General features: G+C 39.8%; 1 protein-coding gene across 2 annotated transcripts in view; it reads right to left on the minus strand.

The window, feature by feature from the left end:
* The window catches only part of LOC114445030 (alpha-2-macroglobulin-like protein 1), a 30,948-nt gene extending 22,264 nt beyond the window's left edge, over nt 1–8,684 (minus strand). Inside the window, exons 1-7 of one of the 2 annotated variants that reach the window (XM_028419973.1) lie at nt 8,301–8,684; nt 6,637–6,817; nt 4,879–5,035; nt 3,313–3,365; nt 2,644–2,664; nt 218–386; nt 32–116 (exon numbers count right to left, since the gene is read on the minus strand). In XM_028419973.1, the coding sequence (XP_028275774.1) occupies nt 32–116; nt 218–386; nt 2,644–2,664; nt 3,313–3,365; nt 4,879–5,035; nt 6,637–6,817; nt 8,301–8,383 (749 nt within the window). In that variant the 5' untranslated portion in view covers nt 8,384–8,684. The remainder of the gene's footprint in view (nt 1–31; nt 117–217; nt 387–2,643; nt 2,665–3,312; nt 3,366–4,878; nt 5,036–6,636; nt 6,818–8,300) is intronic. The other variant, XM_028419972.1, reaches the window with a different exon arrangement.
* Between the last annotated feature and the right edge of the window lie 10,738 nt (nt 8,685–19,422).

Genomic DNA, 19,422 nt, shown 5'->3' on the forward strand with positions numbered 1-19,422 from the left:
ATCCTTTGGTGTATTTAGGCGGAACACTCACTTTCCACAAACCCTAAATGTTGCCTCCGCATCGAGGATGGTTATCACACTGGGCAGGTGAACCTTTACTTCATACTTTGGCAAAACTAAAGCAAAAGGAAACAAAATCAAAAATGTACGTACATCAACCACATCATTACTTGGCTAAATGAGAAATGTTTTTGTTAATCTTGCAACTGCACCAGACCGTATTCCTTGATCTCAAAGCTGTGGGATATTTGCTCTCCTTTGTCCGTTAAGGCAATGATGGTGTAAGTTCCTTGCATGGCCTCAGGAATCATGGGGTGTGAAAGGTCCAGGATGCCACCAACAATAGCTTTGTTCAACCACTGGGCAATGCGGTTTAAACTGGGATCCTACATGCAGGAAAGAAAGATGTACATTTATACAAGGCTCGGCTCTGCTTTACTTGGTTGGCATGCAGCATTCATGTTTCATGTCTGTATTGTTCTCACCGCTATGAGTCACAGACAAACAGTTCAACTACAGCTCTGAAATGTTGGGTTCAAATGATTTGTTGTTGTAAAATGTATGCAGCGACCTACATGTAGGACTTACTTTGGGGCTTTTTTGCCTTTCACGAGGACAATGAGGAGAGAGAAGGAAGTGATGTGATGTGGCCAACACATGTTCTGTCAGATAAAGACTAAATTTGAGCTAAATCTGTGTGAATTATTATTTTGGGCCAGAGGATGTCAGCTGCAAATGCTATATTTGTATTTCCAAAGATGATTGAGGCCTAACGTCCCCACTGTTTTCTGTAGTAGATGTGGGAGCTGTTTAGAATAAATCAGAGAAAGTGTAGATCAGCTGTCTGTCTGCCTCATCTTCAGTAAAGCTATCTCTACCTTATCTGTGAGGATTATCTGTGTGACGCAGCATGCATTTGACATGTACACAGACACACAGCTTCAGGACCAGGTAGGGGAGGACAGATCTCACAGTCATAACAATAAGACCACAGCCTATTAAGTAGAAACCTCAAACCTAGTATTAGTAGGAGCCAAATCGCTGTATAATGTCAAAATAAATGCATAAATACAATAAAATAATATAAACTATTGTGGCTGTTGGCTTTTTTTCCAAGTCAATCTGATCCAAAATAAAATGGCCGCCCCTGGTTCTGAAGTGCTGGTACATGAGCTCTGATTGGTCAAGTTTGTTCTCACCACCTTGTGTATGCGTGTGAATCAGAACCATTCTACATTGACAGGCGCATACTTGCAATTTGTGATTAGCACACACACACACACACACACACACACACACACACACTTCTCCATCTAAGGAAGCCGCTTGCCTAAAGTTGATTCATGAATAAAGGAAGCATGAGGAGAAAGTAGTAAATTTCACAGTTTGTTAGAAACGATGGCGCCACAAGGCAAAAAAAACGAAAAAAGAACTTTACAACCACAACATCGAAACAATTGTGTCCGAGGTGGAAGAGAAAGGAATACTTTTCAAGAGTCTCCTCAGAGGTGACGATGGGTTAAAAAAAAAAAAAACCATAAAGAATTATTGTCGGACTGCAATAACTGATGACAGGTGATTAAATAAAGCAAACAAACGCATAAGGGACCAGAAGAAACAGAAGGAGACTGGTGGAGGACATGTCCACCTGATCAGTCTCATATTTTCCTTTGTAAATTAGGACTGTTGTATCGTTGAATATTTCAATTGTCACAATGATGAGGGTTAACATGTGTCAATGTCATGTATTGGTAAATAAAGGATTTTTTAAAATGTTAATTACATTTCCTTATAAATGTGGTTTTATGCTCTGCATGTACTTAAAAGGGGTAAAAGAGTAAGAACAAAGAACAAAAATCAAGAAAATATTATATCCTATCTCAGGATAGGAAAGGCTTCATGTTCTCTGTTCATAGGAGGAAAAAAAATAATATAATTTGCCAAAAGGAGTCTCAATCTTGGTGTTGCTGAATGGACTAATGACCTGTGAATTAATTGAAATTGGTAAAAGATGATGAATATACACTACCGTTCAAAAGTTTGGGGTCACCAGGCCAGTTCTATAGCTTTTCTGATCAGCATTTCACAGGAGTTTTCTAATCAACATTTAGCCTTTCATTAGCTAACACAATGCACCATTAGAACATAAGAGTGATGGTTGCTGGAAAAGTGCCTTTTTGTATATTTTCCATTAAAAATCAGCCTTTTCTAGACTATTTACCACATTAACAATGTCTAGACAATATGTCTGATTACTTTAATGTTATCTTCATTGAAAAAAACAAACATTTAAAAAAAAAAAAAATAAAGACATTTCCAAGTGACCCCAAACTTTTAAACGGTAGTGTATATCTATATTTAAATACTTCAGCTCCTTACCCACTTATGCGTAATCATATTGTATCACTTTTAAAAATCTAAAGACTGTAATTGCTAAGGAACACACTACATCACCACGTCAGCAGCCACTGCCTCCTATCTGCCACCTCCTTCCCTGCATGCCTCTGTAATGTCACTCAAATAAAAAAGTAAAAATAAGTTCTTAAGAAAAAGAAGCTGACAAGTCAGTACTTTCAGAGAGAGGCAAGTGTTTCATTACTTTCTAATGCAAACTGACAGATTAGCATTTCAAGTGTGTCTTACCTCCAGTGCCACCTCTTTGTACTAAAAAACAAGAGAAGCAACAATTAGCTGCATGCAGAGGGTAAAATGAATAATAATACACAACATTAGACATTTCTGTGCCATTCACAACATTTGATTCTAGACATAGTTTTAGTGTTTCACTGTTTAAGCACTTCCTAGAATACACAGCAGCCCAAATGAATACCTTAAAGCAAAAACACTGCATGTATATACTGCATATACCATCGTTTTAATCCCAACGTTCAGATGAATGTTTAAACATGAGTTTTACAGTGTAACATGTGTTGTCTCCATAATAACAGATGGGATTTACCATTTTCAGCATGTGATACATTTAAATAGATTTCATGTTGACTGCGTGCAGCTTCATCCTCTCATCACATCGGAAAAAGCCCTAAGCCTGTATTGATTCAGATGTTTGGGTCAAATGCAGTGTGTGCCAAATGAACTCTGACAGCATGTTTATCACACTACTCCACACAGCGCTTCACACCCACGCTGTCTTCAAAATCAACAAACAGCCCTCCTTTCTCCTCCCACTCCCCTGAACCAAAATAGACCTCGCTCTACAGACTCACTGACTGCTTTGTGGAAATCACAGCAGATTAAAAAGTTCACCCTCCACTATCCTCTGATTCTGATAGACATGAGGAAGTAGAAACTTACCACTCGAGCTACTGGGATGAAGTTAGCATCCATAGAGACAATCCTGAACTGGACTAATAAAAAAAGGACATGGTCATTCATACGGTAATACTGTAAGGGAAATATAGAGACAAATTACATTACAAAGGAAATCTTTCAAGTATCTGCACAAACAAAAAGATGGCACAAAGTTTGTATTGTATTTTGATTGACATTTCCAGAAAGCACTGGATGCTGCATTTCCTACAATCCTGCAATGTTGGTATGATGGCATTTTCTCATATCCTGCAATTTTCCAGGATATTCGTGGTGATCACATGAAGAACAAGTATGTGAACCAATCTTGAAAGAATGTACTAACTTATTATTTTTTAACTCATTTAATTAAATTCTGAGATTATTTAGGGCAAATTAAGCACCATTTCAGGTTGCAGCATTTCACTCTAAACTAAGAGGAGTACATCAGTTCAGGAAAACCAATACCAGGACATTTTCCATCTTCCAGGACAAAAACAAAAACACTGCCTTGAAAATGTAAAAGTCTTGTCTAAATTACTCTCTCCTATGCATATCGGTGTCTGCCTAATTGCCGTGGAGACTGGTGAAGCATGACTGGGATGCCAGTTTGCAGTATATCAGTATCTGTATCAGCACATGTAGCCATGTTAGCATCATATTAGTGAATTGTGGTGCAGTGAGTGACATTATGTCTTCATGGTTAGTTGCTTATTGTAGTTTGTAAGACACATTGCTAAAAAATACAGAATTAGCAACACATCGTCTCCTATGGCAGATTGACAAAAGCTGAAATAAATGAAAAATCCTAAAGCCAAAATATAATATAATATTTTTAATGAAACTCTTTTATACTAAATTCTTCACCATGTAATGACATGTTTATATACACACAGTGAGTAAAGGTCGGCATCATCTTATCTTCCTGACAGATGGAGGTTTCATATCAAAGCTTTAATTAAATGCAGATTTCACTGTGCATTTTACAGTAGTCACCATTTAAAGTGGAAAAAAGTTAAATCACCAAAGCAGTCCTAAGACAAGAGCAGGTACTGTTCAACTTTGATGAGTTTTGATCCACTTCAAATGTTGACAACAACGTAACTGTAGTTAAGACTGCCTGGAAACAAATTGTTACAGAGCTCACAGTGATGAGGTGCAACAGCATTTTGCACAAATAACATTAGCATGCCAGTCCAACAAAAGTGATCAGCTATTCAGTTAATTTGTTTTCAATATTTCCATAAAATCAATCAGTGCCACTGAAGCAGGTGAAGCAGCTAGAACCAAGAAAGGGAGACAGCTGTCGCATGATGTTGGATGTCTGTGCTGATGATGTTGACGAAGATGAGCCTCATCCTCACACACAAAGAGGATATAAACAACTTCTATCAAAACTCTTCAGGAATCTGTGGCTCAGCATTATGCAAATATAATAAAGTAGTCCAAAATTTTGCAAGGACAGCGGAAATGGAAAGCAGTGCAGACAAAATAATGTGGGTGAGATGTGCAGCAGTAACACTCCTGCATATCTTCTAATTGTGTCTGAAATGGTATTTATTAAACACCTACCAGTCTGTCCAGGTTTGTAGATAGGTTTATCAGTTTGGACAATATGGATGAAAGCAGGGGGTTCAATAAGGACCTTGGTCTTCTTACTCATCGAGGCACTCTCACCCTGAATCGTCACATGAAGGGTTGCCACGGTGTTGCTTCGCACTGTGGGGACCTGCAACACCATCAAACACACCTGTCAGAGAGGACTGGGAGATATTTAACCCTTATGCACTGTTCAAGAACAATTTTTCTGTTTATTTTGGCCATAACTTTGTCTATATGTGAGCAAATTCAATGATTTTTGCTGAAAAAGCTTAATTTTACATGAGTTTTGTTAATATGATTTTACCCTCTTTCGTGTTGTTCAGGACAAAAACGTCCACTAACTTTAACTGTTTTAAAAATATATCAGATAAACATTTGCATAGACCTTTTACATAGACTACTTAAAGTAGTAAAAGTAGTAGTAAAAAAGTAGTAAGTAGTAAAAAATCATTTCCCCAGGATTTTAAACCTTTAATTGCCAATTTTATAATGGGTGGTTCTGATCAATGGAAAAAAACACACAAAATGGCTCATTTTTAATAGAGTGAATGTGGACTGAATTTTTTTAACCTTTATTACATTAGTCTTGGTCAAACATTAGTAGCAACATTGACTTTAATGCATTGTTTCTCCCTTACGTGTTGTTCGTGGCCATTTTTGTCCCATAGACTTCTATTATAACCACATTTTGTGACTGCACAGCCATGGCACTACATCATCATGCATTCCTCGATTGTCCACGTTTTTTTCCATTTATCGGAACCACCCACTTTAAAATTGGCGATTAAAGGGTTAAAATCCTGGGGGGAAATGATTTGTTTACTACTGTTGATCAGAACTGAAGTTAATTAAAATGTCTCTGCAAAGAAATATGAACAAATATTTATCTGACATATTTTTAAAACAGTTAAAATTAGAGGACGTTTTTGTCCCGAATAACACAAAAGGGTAGTGTTTGTGAACGTTGCACAAGGGGTAAATGTTGACAGGAAGGATGACCAGGGCTTTTAAATTAAGTTTCCATGAGGCACTTTTTTTTAGACGCCATATTTTCCTGCCACAATAAACAACAACTGCTCAGAGGCAGACCTCTGCTGATATTGAGCAACAACAGAGTTCTACCACAAGGTTAATTATGAAATTATGTCACACTTTTATAACACATGTTTTCACTTGTTAGTGGAGCTGCTATTGCATAACAGGGGCTGGAACCACTTCCACCAACTTAACAAGAGTGTGTTTTTTTCAGATGTGAGGCAGTATGGGGGTGCATAGAGGGGTGTTTTCTCCCCAGTAGAATGCAGGTAGATGTTAGCCTCTGGCAGAAAGCAGTCTTTGTGTAGCTGCAGAGAGACAAATGCCAGACCAGGCCTCCACGGAGAACCAAATGAAACTAAGTGCTATTGTTGCAGAGCTGATTGGGGTCAGCAGGTCGTTCCGCATCAATAGGGAGCAAGGAACGTAAGTTGCGTAACAGAGAGCAGAGATGTGACAGAAACCAGAGCAGTCATTTAGAGAGGCCCTTTGGCATTGACAACCTCACTCATGGCGCCGGCTGTATAATTAGGTACATAATGATGCCAAGATTTGTGCCATTAGTTTAATGGATGGTAAGGAGAAGGGGAAAGTACTTGGAAACCTAATGGAGGCCTGGAGGTTTGGTTATGAAGAAGAAAACAAGACAAATGTTTTTGTGGAAGACAAAATACAAGAAGCCCCTTGTCTGACCTGGAAGTTGAAACAGCGGTAAAAGTCCTGTTTAACAGCCTCTTCTAGGATGAGAGTGGTGTCAGAGCCCACGCAGAGGGTGATGTTCAGAGAGACGGGTTCTGTTGGGCCATGGATCTGGGCACACAAAATCTCCTGCTTCCCTCCAGTCACACGGGAGCTCACAGTTACTGCAAAAACACTACGGGTAGAAAAACAAAAGGGACATAATATGCTGCCATTCACTGCTGCTGTTGCTGATGAATGTTGAAAATATCCAGTTATTGGTATCAGTATTCCGGTGGCCTTACCTGATGAAATAAATTATGTGGGCAAACAGGCTATCAGCGTTAGCAAAGTTTCGCATTATGAGCAAAATAAAATAATAGATAGTGGACTTACATATGTCAAGAGGCCAGGAACAGAAGTCTCATCAAATGCTCATCATGTCTAGATGCACAATATACAATAGTAAATACAGCTAACGCCTGAAAACGCGACGTCGCGCTATAGCTTGTCTCTGCAGCCCCCCAGTGGCACATACTGTTTTTGTTTCACTGCCCACCTTTCATTTACCTTATCAAAACAAAAAAGCTAATGCATACAGTTTATTGACAGCTAGCACTAGCTCGAACCCAATGTCCAGCAGCTGGTACACATGTGTTTACTCTGTAGGATAATGGACCTTGAGACAATGAATCTTGGTCTGTATTATAAAACAAGCAGCAGTTCCTTTTTGTCTGTTGGACACGTAAACATGAAAGTAATAAATATGCTAAACGCCGGACACTGTAACAAATTGTGCCATGACCAATGGTGGAAGCTATGATTATATTTCAATGCATTTGTAATTTAAAAATAATAATAATGATGAGTGAAGTACTACAGTTATGTTTAACATGTCTGTATTCTAACAGGCAGAACTAATCAGTGTTAATGTTAGCTTTTCTTTAGGATCAGACCACAACAGAAAAATATGTGATACATACATTTCAACGTCTGATGCAAAAATAAATTCTGCATTCCACTCAAGGACAAAAGCTTTTTTCTGCGTCTGAGGCTGCTTGGCTCTCAGGGCCATGCTGCTACAGCTGCCAATGAGAAATAAAGGACACATTTAATTGAGTTTTAAGTGGTGCTGCTGAGAATATTGATGGCATTTTTGCCAGAGTGAAAGTTGCACGAACATGAAGAGTCATCTGACACTGATACTAAACAATGGAAGGCATTTAGGTCATGATGAGCACAGCTCAGATATCACACAAAGACAACAAAACAAAGGTCAGGGAAGGGGTCAACGGGCACAGCGCTGACTTCACGCCCACGCTATGCGCCCTCGCTCATGTTATGGGTCATGTTAGTATATTGATGCTGTTGGTGTTAAATACTAAGTGGTAGCAGATGGCACACACACACACACACACGCACACACGTGGGACAGTTTCTTTGCTGATTGCGTAACAGCGTTCTGAGGCCAACCACTGGACTCTCTGCCTCTCCAGTACGCAGCAGTGCACATTCTTGCTGCTTGGTGATACCAAACATTACTCCAAACTTTTGTAACTTCATCCCGTGCGGTCCCTGCACACGCTTTCATATCTGCTGTCGCCGTGACGCACAGCGCAAACTTCTGCAGACAGCATGCGACGCAGCGGCACTTCATTTAAATAAACCACTTTACTCACGTGTCATTGAGGTGGGCCGATGTCGCAGTTTGCAGGACAGATGATGCCAGTATGACAGCGACCATATGGAGGACAGGTGCCATGTCTGCAGATCTGTGCGGTACGAGCAGCGGGACAACGCGAGCGAACCGGACTGCACCGGAGGATGAGGACGCACTACCAGCCCCTCTGCGGCCCGGACTCACGGTGAGACTGTGAAGGATGTGCGCCGCACAAAGTTGCACTAACCAGAGGGGGCGGTGGCCGAGGTTTGCTGTTTATAACACCAAACCACCGCCACCCCCTCCCTCTGAGTCACTCCCCCCAAGTTCGTTGGACCTCTGCAGCCTCCTCCCTTTTCCCAAAAGAGTTGCGTTTCCCAAAAGTCTGTGGCCGGCAGCCCATGCCTCCACTTTCTGAAGAATTTGAGAGAGGTCCAGCGGTGAGTGATACAGGAGCCTTTGTCAGATACGGATATGATGACCATACGCTTTCAGCACTGTTGAGCAACAGGTACTGAGTGCAGTGTTTGTGGGGCCCTGAGTGGCTCCACGGAGGCCTCTTTGCTTTTAGAGAAGGTTTATAATAACATTGCACAATACAGAGAGGATTTGGAAAACAAGCAGTCAGAACAGAGCTTTAGTTTGATCACGTGGGAGTATCTAAGACTACTTTTGCATTTCCCAGTTGTTGGTAATAAACACATCAATCTAAAATCTGCTGATATCTGGGTGAGTACTGGCTGCATTACAGATATAATGATACATTCGCCAGACATGTTTTACATAAAGGGGAAAAAAGATGCTATAGGTGTGTGTCACACATAGTTTGATAGTTTCCAGCACTCTCAGCACTGTCTGCAGCACACTGCAATCACATCTGAGCAGATGCTGTTGCACTATCACATGATGCTATGTAGTAGTTGCTGCAAAGTTGATAATCAATGACCCATATGTTATCCCTTTTAAATGTAACTAAATGCAACCATGTCCCTGACAACCACTTAACAAGGTAGCTAGCTCATGCTGTACCAAGAATAATGGTACATATATTAATATTAGCATATTTATACCGAAATACCAGTATCTTCCTGAAGATATGTTAACTGTTATACAGCACTTTGGATGGACATGGACATATGGAAAGCGTTTTTTTTCATAAACAGATGAATAAATAAATACAGATATAATATTTGTATCCATATGTATTTATTTATTGCTGTATTTCTTTAGTTCCAGTACTAATATGCAATTTGGCTTTAATTCAGAGCAGCTGTTGCAACTGTGTCATTGTAGAATAGTGATGGGAATTTCACTAAAGAGAGCTTGGTCTTTCAGCTCCCAAGTGGCTAACCAGCTGTGATGGTTTTGACTACCAGGCTACAAAGGGATGTAAGGTGTCTAATTTATTTTGCTGCTAGATGTAGTGATGAAGTTTTAGTTAAGTATATGATGACTGTGCACTTTCAAGCTTGGTCTCTCAAGTGGTAAGTGTGCTTCATTGGGTAGCAGATGTTGATGAAAATTCTCAGTCATCAGATGATTGTTAGCTGAAGCAAGAATGCTCCTGTTAGCTGTTAGGGTGTTGGCGAGCAGATGCCCAAAGTCAAATGGCCTTTTTAGTCTGGCTTGTTAATAGGAAAGTCAAACACGGAACCACATCAGGTTTGTTGGTACAGCAGCCTGACTCAATCAGCTGGTACTAAATTCGTTAGGGGTGTGAAGTACGTTTGTCAGGATGATCTGGTGCCCCGGTCGGACAGTCATGCAGACTGTTCAGTCTGTCTTGTTAGAGGGTAAGACAAGCAGAAAGCAGGTTAGCTAATGTTACTGTTGAGCTTCTAGAAGGAGAGGGCTGCAGCAGCTGCTCTGATCTGGAGTAAGCCGCGCCCCCACAATTTGCATGGGCTATTAGGAATGGGAAAAAATGAATGAGAGAAATAATTACATATGGAACTAAATAAATATGGAAATCTAGAAGCCCTGCAAGGGACATTAAGAAACATATTTTGAGGGTCAGTAAGGCACCAATTCTTCAACGGCCTTCTAGGGCTCTGTAAAAAAATAAGCCATTCTTTTTTATTTATTTAATTGTGACTAAAACAGCTTTCCCTAGATGTTTACTGAGCTCACAACTGAGAGGATATTTCAGTTGATTTGAGTGCAGAGCTGCATTTGTAGGTGTTTTTGCATAGTCCTGCTGCCATAATATATAACACTGTTTTCTTACCGTTTGTCTGCCTCTGGCAGCATTTATTTTCCCACTGCTGCCTCACACCATCATGATGGCTGCTACTGCGAAGGGTACTACTCTTCAAAACAGCTCTTCATCTTATAGAGAAATATCCTCACATTTTAATATCACCTCTGCTGTTAACAGAGCACTGAAACAGAGAAGTCTTTTTCCAGCTACTGCTGCAGGTCTATTGACTTGTGTAAAATGCTACAGAGAAACACGGCAGCCATTCTCCTTAGTGAATATTTTGGAACACACCGCCATAATTATGCCGTCTATCCATTCTCCAAACTGCTTTGTCTATCTGGATGATGGTAGTAGGAGGCTTAAAGACATCTTCATGACAACAGATTTAGTCTGCTTGTGTTAAGAAATGTAAACCTTTACAGGATTAATAGTGTTGTTATGGATACAGTCAGCTGCACTGTATTGGATACATTGTGGGTTATGACACCTATGGATTAGGATAACACTTAATGTGATGCACACTGTGTTATCAGCATCACCATCACCATCAATAAACACACACAGCATCATTTGGAATCAAATCAGTCATATTGATTATTAACAGCACAGACAAGGACACTGTCTGCAGAACACAGTGCATATCAAATCAGCTTCCGATATGCCAGCACACAGTTAAGATAGACAGAATATAGACAGAAAACAGACACAATATGTCTCAAACTCTAAATTCATTTAGATTTGTTTTCAAATTATTTCTGATCCGTTTTTGTCAGTATTTATATTGTTATAGTATTTGTATATTTGTGCAGTATACCCTTAGGTGTTTTTCAGCCATGTCTACAGGGCTCATGAATGAAATTTGAGTTGCAAAAGTCAAAAAACAACCTTCATGATATCATCATTGTGTTTCTGAGTCAAGATTATTGATAAGAAAACGTAACGTGATGTCTACTCATCGTAATCATAAATATATATGATCGATTTAAAGTTAAAGTTTACAGTTAAAGGAACCTGGCAGAAGACATCAAGGGCACTTACAGATGAGGCAAATCATGCTGTGACACACAGCAGAGGGTAAACACGAGGAGAATTCCTCTCAGGATATTAAAAAAACCTCTCTGACATGCCATGCCTCCCTCCCTCCCTTTCATTCCTGTGTGAGGACAGGAAGCAGAATACAGATCAGCACAGACATTCATTTCCACAACACAGAGACACAGTGTGGTCTGAAACATCTGAAAGCTGCACAACAATACACACAGGGCAGCTGAGATTCTCATTCATTTCAGGTTTATTAAGAGCTGGTGGCGACACGGTGACAGTCTCCAAGATGCCTTTCCTCCAGCTCTTCTTTTTATCTTCTTTTGTCTCCTCCTGCCTTTCATCTCCGCTGCTACAAAAGTCAATCAAATGCACATTTGAATGGAAGAGAAATTATAACAAAGTCTTTTTCCTATTTGAAGACTGTGTGCAGGACACACACATATGCAGGGGGCTTCTTAACTCTTTTAACACAATTACGTGACACTAGGAAAAACAGAGGAAAACATATCGGTTGTAAATGTGGGTGATGAGAGAGAGTTGGTGCCCAGCTCGTCCAATTTAAAGTTTATACATTAAAGCTTAGTTTTTCTTGTAGAAATATGCAACTTAATGATTCATCATAGGCATCCTTTGTGTAAGTAAGGTGACGTATAACTGCAGTATAAGGTTGCCATATCATTTGTATGTATGTGTTTATTTTGTTATTAAGAAAAAAACTGCACAGATTATTAAAATGCTTTAAATAAGTTCAATACATATTAGGTATATTATCTTAAAAATGTTAATGTTACTGTCCTGTACATCTGCATTTTAATGTTAAATTTCCCTAGGTTTAATCAAACCTATTACATTAGCATGTAGCTGGTCTCTTCACATACATTGTGCACTGTGTAAACGTGTACTCAATAACATTTACTCTGCCTTCTGTATGGTATGAGTGAGTGTGTATGAGAGAGTGAAACATCAAATGCAGCCCTGGGTGTGTGCTACAGTCAGTGTTCCATATCACTAAAAATGAACCTGCAGTGTAGCTCCATTACACCATCGTAGCCTCAAAGCACCACACTTTTGGAATCTGTATGTGATACATACAGGAGCAGGCAGTAGAGGGCAGCAGACATGCAGGCTGAGAGCACACTGATTTTTTTTTCTCTTCTCTCATCTCTGGCCCAGGGAGGGGCTCATTAAAATCTGGCTCCCCCATCTCTGGCTGATGAATTCTTTATTAAAACAATATGTTCACCCAGTGCTCCTACAAAGATATCGCATAAAAGTTCAATTAACTAGGGCTTGATGATCTCAATGAGATGATCTTTTACAGCTAAAAGCTCCCTTTGCACAGCCCACTGGAGCCTCTCCTCAGCGATAGTGTACACGGAAAAAAACAGTCCACCAGTGAATAACAAAGGGAAGTCAGACGCTGCATGGGGATTTAGATGTTCAAAGGAGCAGCTTACGCCTCTGGGCCATGCAGGGCCCTCTTGAGTCGGAGAATGAAATGTGTTGTTTAACAAGCCTTTATTGGAATCCACACTTCTACCAAAATGTTGAAGATCAGGGACAAACAGAAACCCACGGCGGAGGTACATGAGCCAGCGATGAGCACAATCCCAGAGAATTTTTTGTCAGTGGGGCTATACCAGAGTGTATGATTCCTGTATTGGTATAACAAAATCCATGGGTTGTGTGTGTTTGTCTGTGTGTATATGAGACTTGTGCGGGGATACAGTGGTCTTAAGGTGGTGGATATAACAGAGAGCCGCAGCCTCTGCTTCCCTGAATTTATCTGGCTGTGAAGGTTTTTCTAAGGACCATAGTGGTTTCTCTCAGGGGTCCCATGGGTCCTGCAGAGCCCTCAACACTGCCTTTGAGCTTTAGTGTGCTTTGTGTAATTCAGATTTGAAAGATGACTTCATTTCAGATCTTTTTATTGTTAAATATCATCATTTTGTGACGTCTAAAAACGTACATTAAAATGAGTTCTGATGACTTTTGTTGTACTTTGTGCCGTGTTTTGTAAAAGTTCTATATTGTAATTTATTAAGAAGGTCTTGGTCCTTGATCCTAACTGTACAGAGTCAACCAAGCAAGAGGGTCAGTGAGGCTGTATGATGAGGCTTTGAGTTAAATACTCAACTCAACTTTATTTATAGAGCACTTTAAAATCAACCCATACTTCAGTGATGTATGAAATACTACAGAAAGCTAACATACAACAAATCTTTCTCATGTTAGCTAGCTAACTCATATACGGTAACCACAAAAAGAGTAAGCTACAAGCTAACTAGCTTACTTAGCTACAAACTCACATGTAACTAACTCAGTTACAACTAAATTATTTAATAAATAATTAATTAAAATGACAGGAAATACAAAAAGTTCTTTAGCCATATTTCAGGACCACATGTCACATGTAAGCTCAGTGTGTCACTTAAGCAGCAACTGAAAAAAATTACAATGTTTTCTCATTAAAAAAACATTGTAACAATTCCTGAGGCAGTAACTGTTAGTTGCAGCTGCTTGCTCCTGATTGGTGGGGTGAGGTGATGTCAGGCATTCATGGTGAAACCCCAACAGAGCATTGGTATAAAGAAATACTTCCGTGATGTATGAAATTTCAGGGGTCACAGCAGAACTTCTTTAGGTGTCACTTCACTGTGTGACCTCTGCTTCCTCCGCTTGTTGACCACCTCTTAAACTAATCTTACTAATCAGAAAGAATGAATTTACATTGATAATGGGCCATATCATTACATTGTGTGCCGGAGCTTGCTTGGAGACAGCTGAGTGTGTTGTATTTCTAGTTTGCACTGGTTTGTTTTGGTTCACTGAAGCTTCATATGACTGGGAAAGAGCTAAAATTCCTTTATTCCAGGTCATTCAGTTGTTTAATGAAGACACCTTTACTTCTATTCTGGAAAACATCGGCCTTTTATCTAGCAGCCTTGCTCAGACTGGTGAGGGGTTTAAATCTAAGACTGTGGGTGGTGACCTGGAATTCAGCGGCAGTCAGAAGTAAAGCAGCCAGTCGGAGGTATAAAACAACAACATACAACAGAATGCTCCAGGATGGGATTTCCTGTTTGTCTTAGCCGTGTTGTTTAACAAAGATGATGTAACTGTGACTCCATGCTTTGGGTTGATTAAAGAATAAAGCATATAACTTACGGTAAGGTTGTGTTAACCCTGCACGAAATTCCATTTTCTTTTGTTTTGGAAAAGCCTATTTTAAACACATTTAAGTTCTCTGTATCTGCAGACTGTTGTGTCTCTGTTATATGTTCTTGTTGTTGCCCCTATGTGTGCGTGAACAATGTGTGCTGCTGTTTTTTGTGGACTCGCCTGCATGGCTTGGCTCATCCCCTGCAGTCATGAATACATAAATAATTTGCACCGAGCAGGCTCCATCTGACCCCAGTCTTGAGGCCCCTAAATGCAGTGAATCTCCTTCAAGTTAACCTCTGATTGACTCGTTTACCAGCAGCAAACCTTCATCTGGGTTCCTCTCTCCTGCGTTCAAACCCAAACCCAGCATTTTCCCTGTGAGGCTGTGAGCTACCACAGGGCTCCTGGTGGAGGTGCTGAGGGAGCAGGCAGAACATTGTTTGAACTACAGTAAAACACAGCTCCCTTCAGCCTCCAGATCAAAGGCACAGGATTATCAACAGCCTGCTGTAATGAGACCACAATGACTTGAAATCACTGGGATGGTTTGGTACCATCTCCCCAAACCGCGACGTTGTTCAGAGGCGCTGCGGTGAAACACCCTGAGAAAGACAACAGTAATCGAGTAATGTGGGTTTCTCTGGATGTAAACTCGTCTCCTCTACTCGCTTCATGTGCTGGAAAACTGAAGCCGCTTCCACAAGTCAGCATTCATGCTATGTTATTTATTGTCTCGCTGTTTTGTCCTCTTAGTTCTCTGACACTGAAGGATCGCCTGTCTCAGTCAATAAGCCTCATGAGTTTATGCCTATTTTATATCTATGTTTATTTTCTTATCATGGATTCTGGTCTGTGTGCATAGATTTTGGCAGGTTTCATGCTCATATTTGTCAATTAATGTCATTTAATTTTTTGTATTGTATTTTTTTACCTATGTAAATTGTACTTTACAGCTGAGTTATTTAACTGTTAGACTGTTTGGTTTGAGTATAAAATTATTATTTTGAAAAAAAAAATATTTTTGCAGTGGCCCTAGTCTTTACTTTTCTCAGTAGGTTATTGTCTTAATATAAAATGAAATGAGCTGACTTCTGTGGTAAAGACTGAGAAAAACAATATTACATGAAGAATAAATTAAATTAAAAAGGCCTTCAGTATGCTTCACGGTGTTTCCTGCTCTGCCTCTACCCTGCTGTTCATCTGTTAGGCTGTTAATATACAAATCTGTGAAACGTCAAGATGTAAAAATAAAACAGATTTCATAATGAGACCTACAGTAATAAACATTTCATCATCTAAAACATGTTCATGGCCAGCATAATGGGTTAATTCATTCATGTTTATTCATGCTGCTTCTGTGATTTGCATTTGTAAGCTGAAGTGATGTAAAATTAATAAAAGTTCCAGACTTGTAGTAAACAAATATGGAAATTTACACTGTATTTGACATTGTTTTGTCTCCTAACAAGTGCTCACAGTATAGCTGATAGTATGAGTGATGAAAGCAGAAGTGTGTGTCATGGGGATTAGATTAAATTGTCTACATTTGATATCCTTTCTTCCTCATTCCCTGTGCACCAGGGTTATCATCACCATCTCAGGGTCTATCATGTTAATTTAGGTTCATGTTTAAAGCAAATTAATTAATTTGTGTGTGTGTGGACCTGCCGCTCTGCAGCGCTCTTGTATGAGTGCTGTAATTGTGGCTGGTTTTTGACGTTCCCCCGGTGCCCGGCTCCCTATATCACAGAGATGAGAGGAGAAAGTGACATGCAGCCTCGGATGTTCTCCTCGGGGAACACTTATCAAAACAATACAGCAGCCATCATTCAAACACAGCCCTGCAGTTTGCTACTTTGAAGTCTCCCATCCTCTTGTTTTTTTAATCCCCCCTTCGCCTTTTTTCTCTCAATGTAATCCCACTGTAACTGCAGGGATTCTGCACAATTCCAGAACATTTGTTCACGCAAATATAACACTTCATCAACAAATAACAATACGTTGAGACCAACTATTGAATAGGAGGCAAAATCTAAATGGGTTCAAGCGCTGGCGCTGCCATGCATCCCTGCCTCTGTGTTGCCAATCCCTGTAAAAAGTTAATGTAAGCAGGATTCACAGGGAGCTGTTGGTGATGAAATTATGGTGTAACTGATACCAATGTGCCATAGTAGAAGAGTGCATGGCCGCTTGTGTCTTTGAAGGAGGCTCTTCCCATCCCACGATGCACTGCTGGAGAAGCCTCCTGTATGGTTGTACAGTACAAACGGACAGATTGGAGGGCAATACTGCACAAAGAGCAGGCAATCGTTTTGCCGCAATACAGAAAAAGGCTGCAAGTTATGGAATTTATTGTGGATTGCATGCAGTGCTGAAATACTGCAAACTAAATATATACAGAAAAATACAATGTGCATTAGGACATCAAACTGAATATTTTACCCAATTTTACCCAGTTTCATTATTTTATAAATGAAAATATTCAATTTCAATAAATATAATACATATTCAATAAATATTCAATTAATTTCTAACAGTCAGTAATAAAATGAAACATGTTTTTTTTTTTTATTTTTGCTGTGTTTTCTCCTGTTTGTGCTCTGAAGCCATTCCTTTGTGGTCAAACACCAGATGAGATATTAGTCCTTGCTCGGGCATTACACACATCTTCATCACAACTTTTCCTGATCTTTGCGACATGGAATGTTTACAAATTCTGCTACAGAGGTGCAAAATGCATAATAAAAAACTGCACCATCTGCAAAAAAACAGCACGAGTAAACAATGGGGGTGTAAGAGCTCTGTGGGGGAGGCCGTGAAAAAAAACATGAATACATGGATGCCAAAAACGTTTTTTTTAAAGGGGTGAACCAGTGTTGCCTATTACTATAGCAACAGGAAGACCTGGCTGCTTCAATCAGCTTTTGGAGGCAGAGGATAGGCAGAGGAGCTCCAGCCGGGGAGCCATGCCGGGGAGACATCCTGGTTATACTAATGAGGGCAGCGGGACACGCTGGGTGTCAACCTGCCTGTCTGACCTCCTCACGTCCTACCTGTCACACCATGCCACAAAAGCAGCAGGGGGGTCAGCTGTAAGAAACACACAGAGCAGGGGCAACCAGGAGACTGATGGAGATCATTAAATAAAAATAAAATTTGCCCTAACATTACAGATCACACTGAGACAAAACAAAGATCCTGACTCTCACTAACGCTTCACTGTTAGAAATCAGACACACAGCCATGTTGCTGCAGCGCAGCACCCTGTAGAAGCAACGCAGCTGTTTAACCGTGTGTTAAATGTGTGTTAAACGTCCCGTGCAGATGGACTTGCATCTGCATTTGACTTGACTGTCAGCATCTGTAGCTGTAATGAGACACCTAATAAAAGTTAACACACCGACCCCTTCTTACAATTCAGTACTTATTAATACCCATCTCTCTCTCTCTATATATATATATAAAACACTGAAGCTGTATGGGCGTATAAACCCCTGTATACGATACACGCATATGTGGACAGATTTTAAGATCCTCCTAGTTGCATACTACTACGTACAAAGGCTGTTTATAATCCATAAAATTATAGTGGTGTATCTTGTCTGAGTGTCTGTGTAGACTGAATATCATAACACACACGCACAGAAACAAAACATGCTTCTGCCCATCATTTCACACCCTGACGGTTTTATGGCTCCATCACAGCAACATGGTTATTTAACAGGCCTCTTTAGAGAGTCGCCTGTTAAATAATAATAATAATAATAATGTATTTACTCCTGAGGTTTAATGAGCTGTAACAGTTACCAATTAATCAAAATATTTATGAAGATGTTCTGAAATCTTGAGTGACAGTAATTTACTGACAAGAATGAAGTATGTGATTAAACCTGGTAAAAAATGAATTCAAGCTAGTTCAGTTAAATTCAGTGGAATTCAATTCAATTGATCTGTACACAGCACAGGTTCAGTCAAGACCAGGGCACTTTACAAAGTAAGGCCAGTATACATTTCTCCTTTAGCAGCATTTGGTGACAGTGAGGGAAGAAAACAGTGCCTTTGAACTGGAAGAGACCCCTGACAGGACCAGACCGAGGACGAGCCGATAGTGGAGGGAGTGAAGATGAACAGTGGGCAGGTTGGAGGGGCCACATATATCCAGCTTACAGAAAACCACAGAGGCACAGGCATGTTCATAAATGAAAGATGGTGAGAAATTCTCATGAGCACCTTTGTTTTTGATATTTTAAAAACAAAGATCTGATTTATTCCACAGCAATGAATGCGTTCACAAAGATTGTCCCACCTCAGCTAGGCGGTGGACAGGTGAAACCGAACATTTGAACAGGTGAAGGTGAACATTTAAAAAAGTCTCTATTATTCTGCAAGTATTTGTACTTAGTACGTGGATGCTGATTTGAAATATGTGTCTGAGCTCTGAGCAGTTTGTCCTATATGTTATAACAAACATTTACACCAGCTAAGAAAATATAAGGTGCTTTCAGATATTTAGGATTGATCAAACAATTAAATGTCCTCAGATTTTATTTAAATCAACCTGTTTTCAACCTGTTTAAAATCACTGCATGTGGCGGACTGTAGCTTTTCCTCTTATCAGTGTAGTCCTTCATAGTAGTGCTGATGACACACATACAATCGACTGAATACTGCTCCATCAATAACACATACAATAAACTGATTTTTTGATTTTGTCAGTTTAAGTAATATCATG

This window comes from Parambassis ranga, chromosome 13, assembly GCF_900634625.1.
Source record: "Parambassis ranga chromosome 13, fParRan2.1, whole genome shotgun sequence".
Lineage (NCBI taxonomy): Eukaryota > Metazoa > Chordata > Actinopteri > Ambassidae > Parambassis > Parambassis ranga.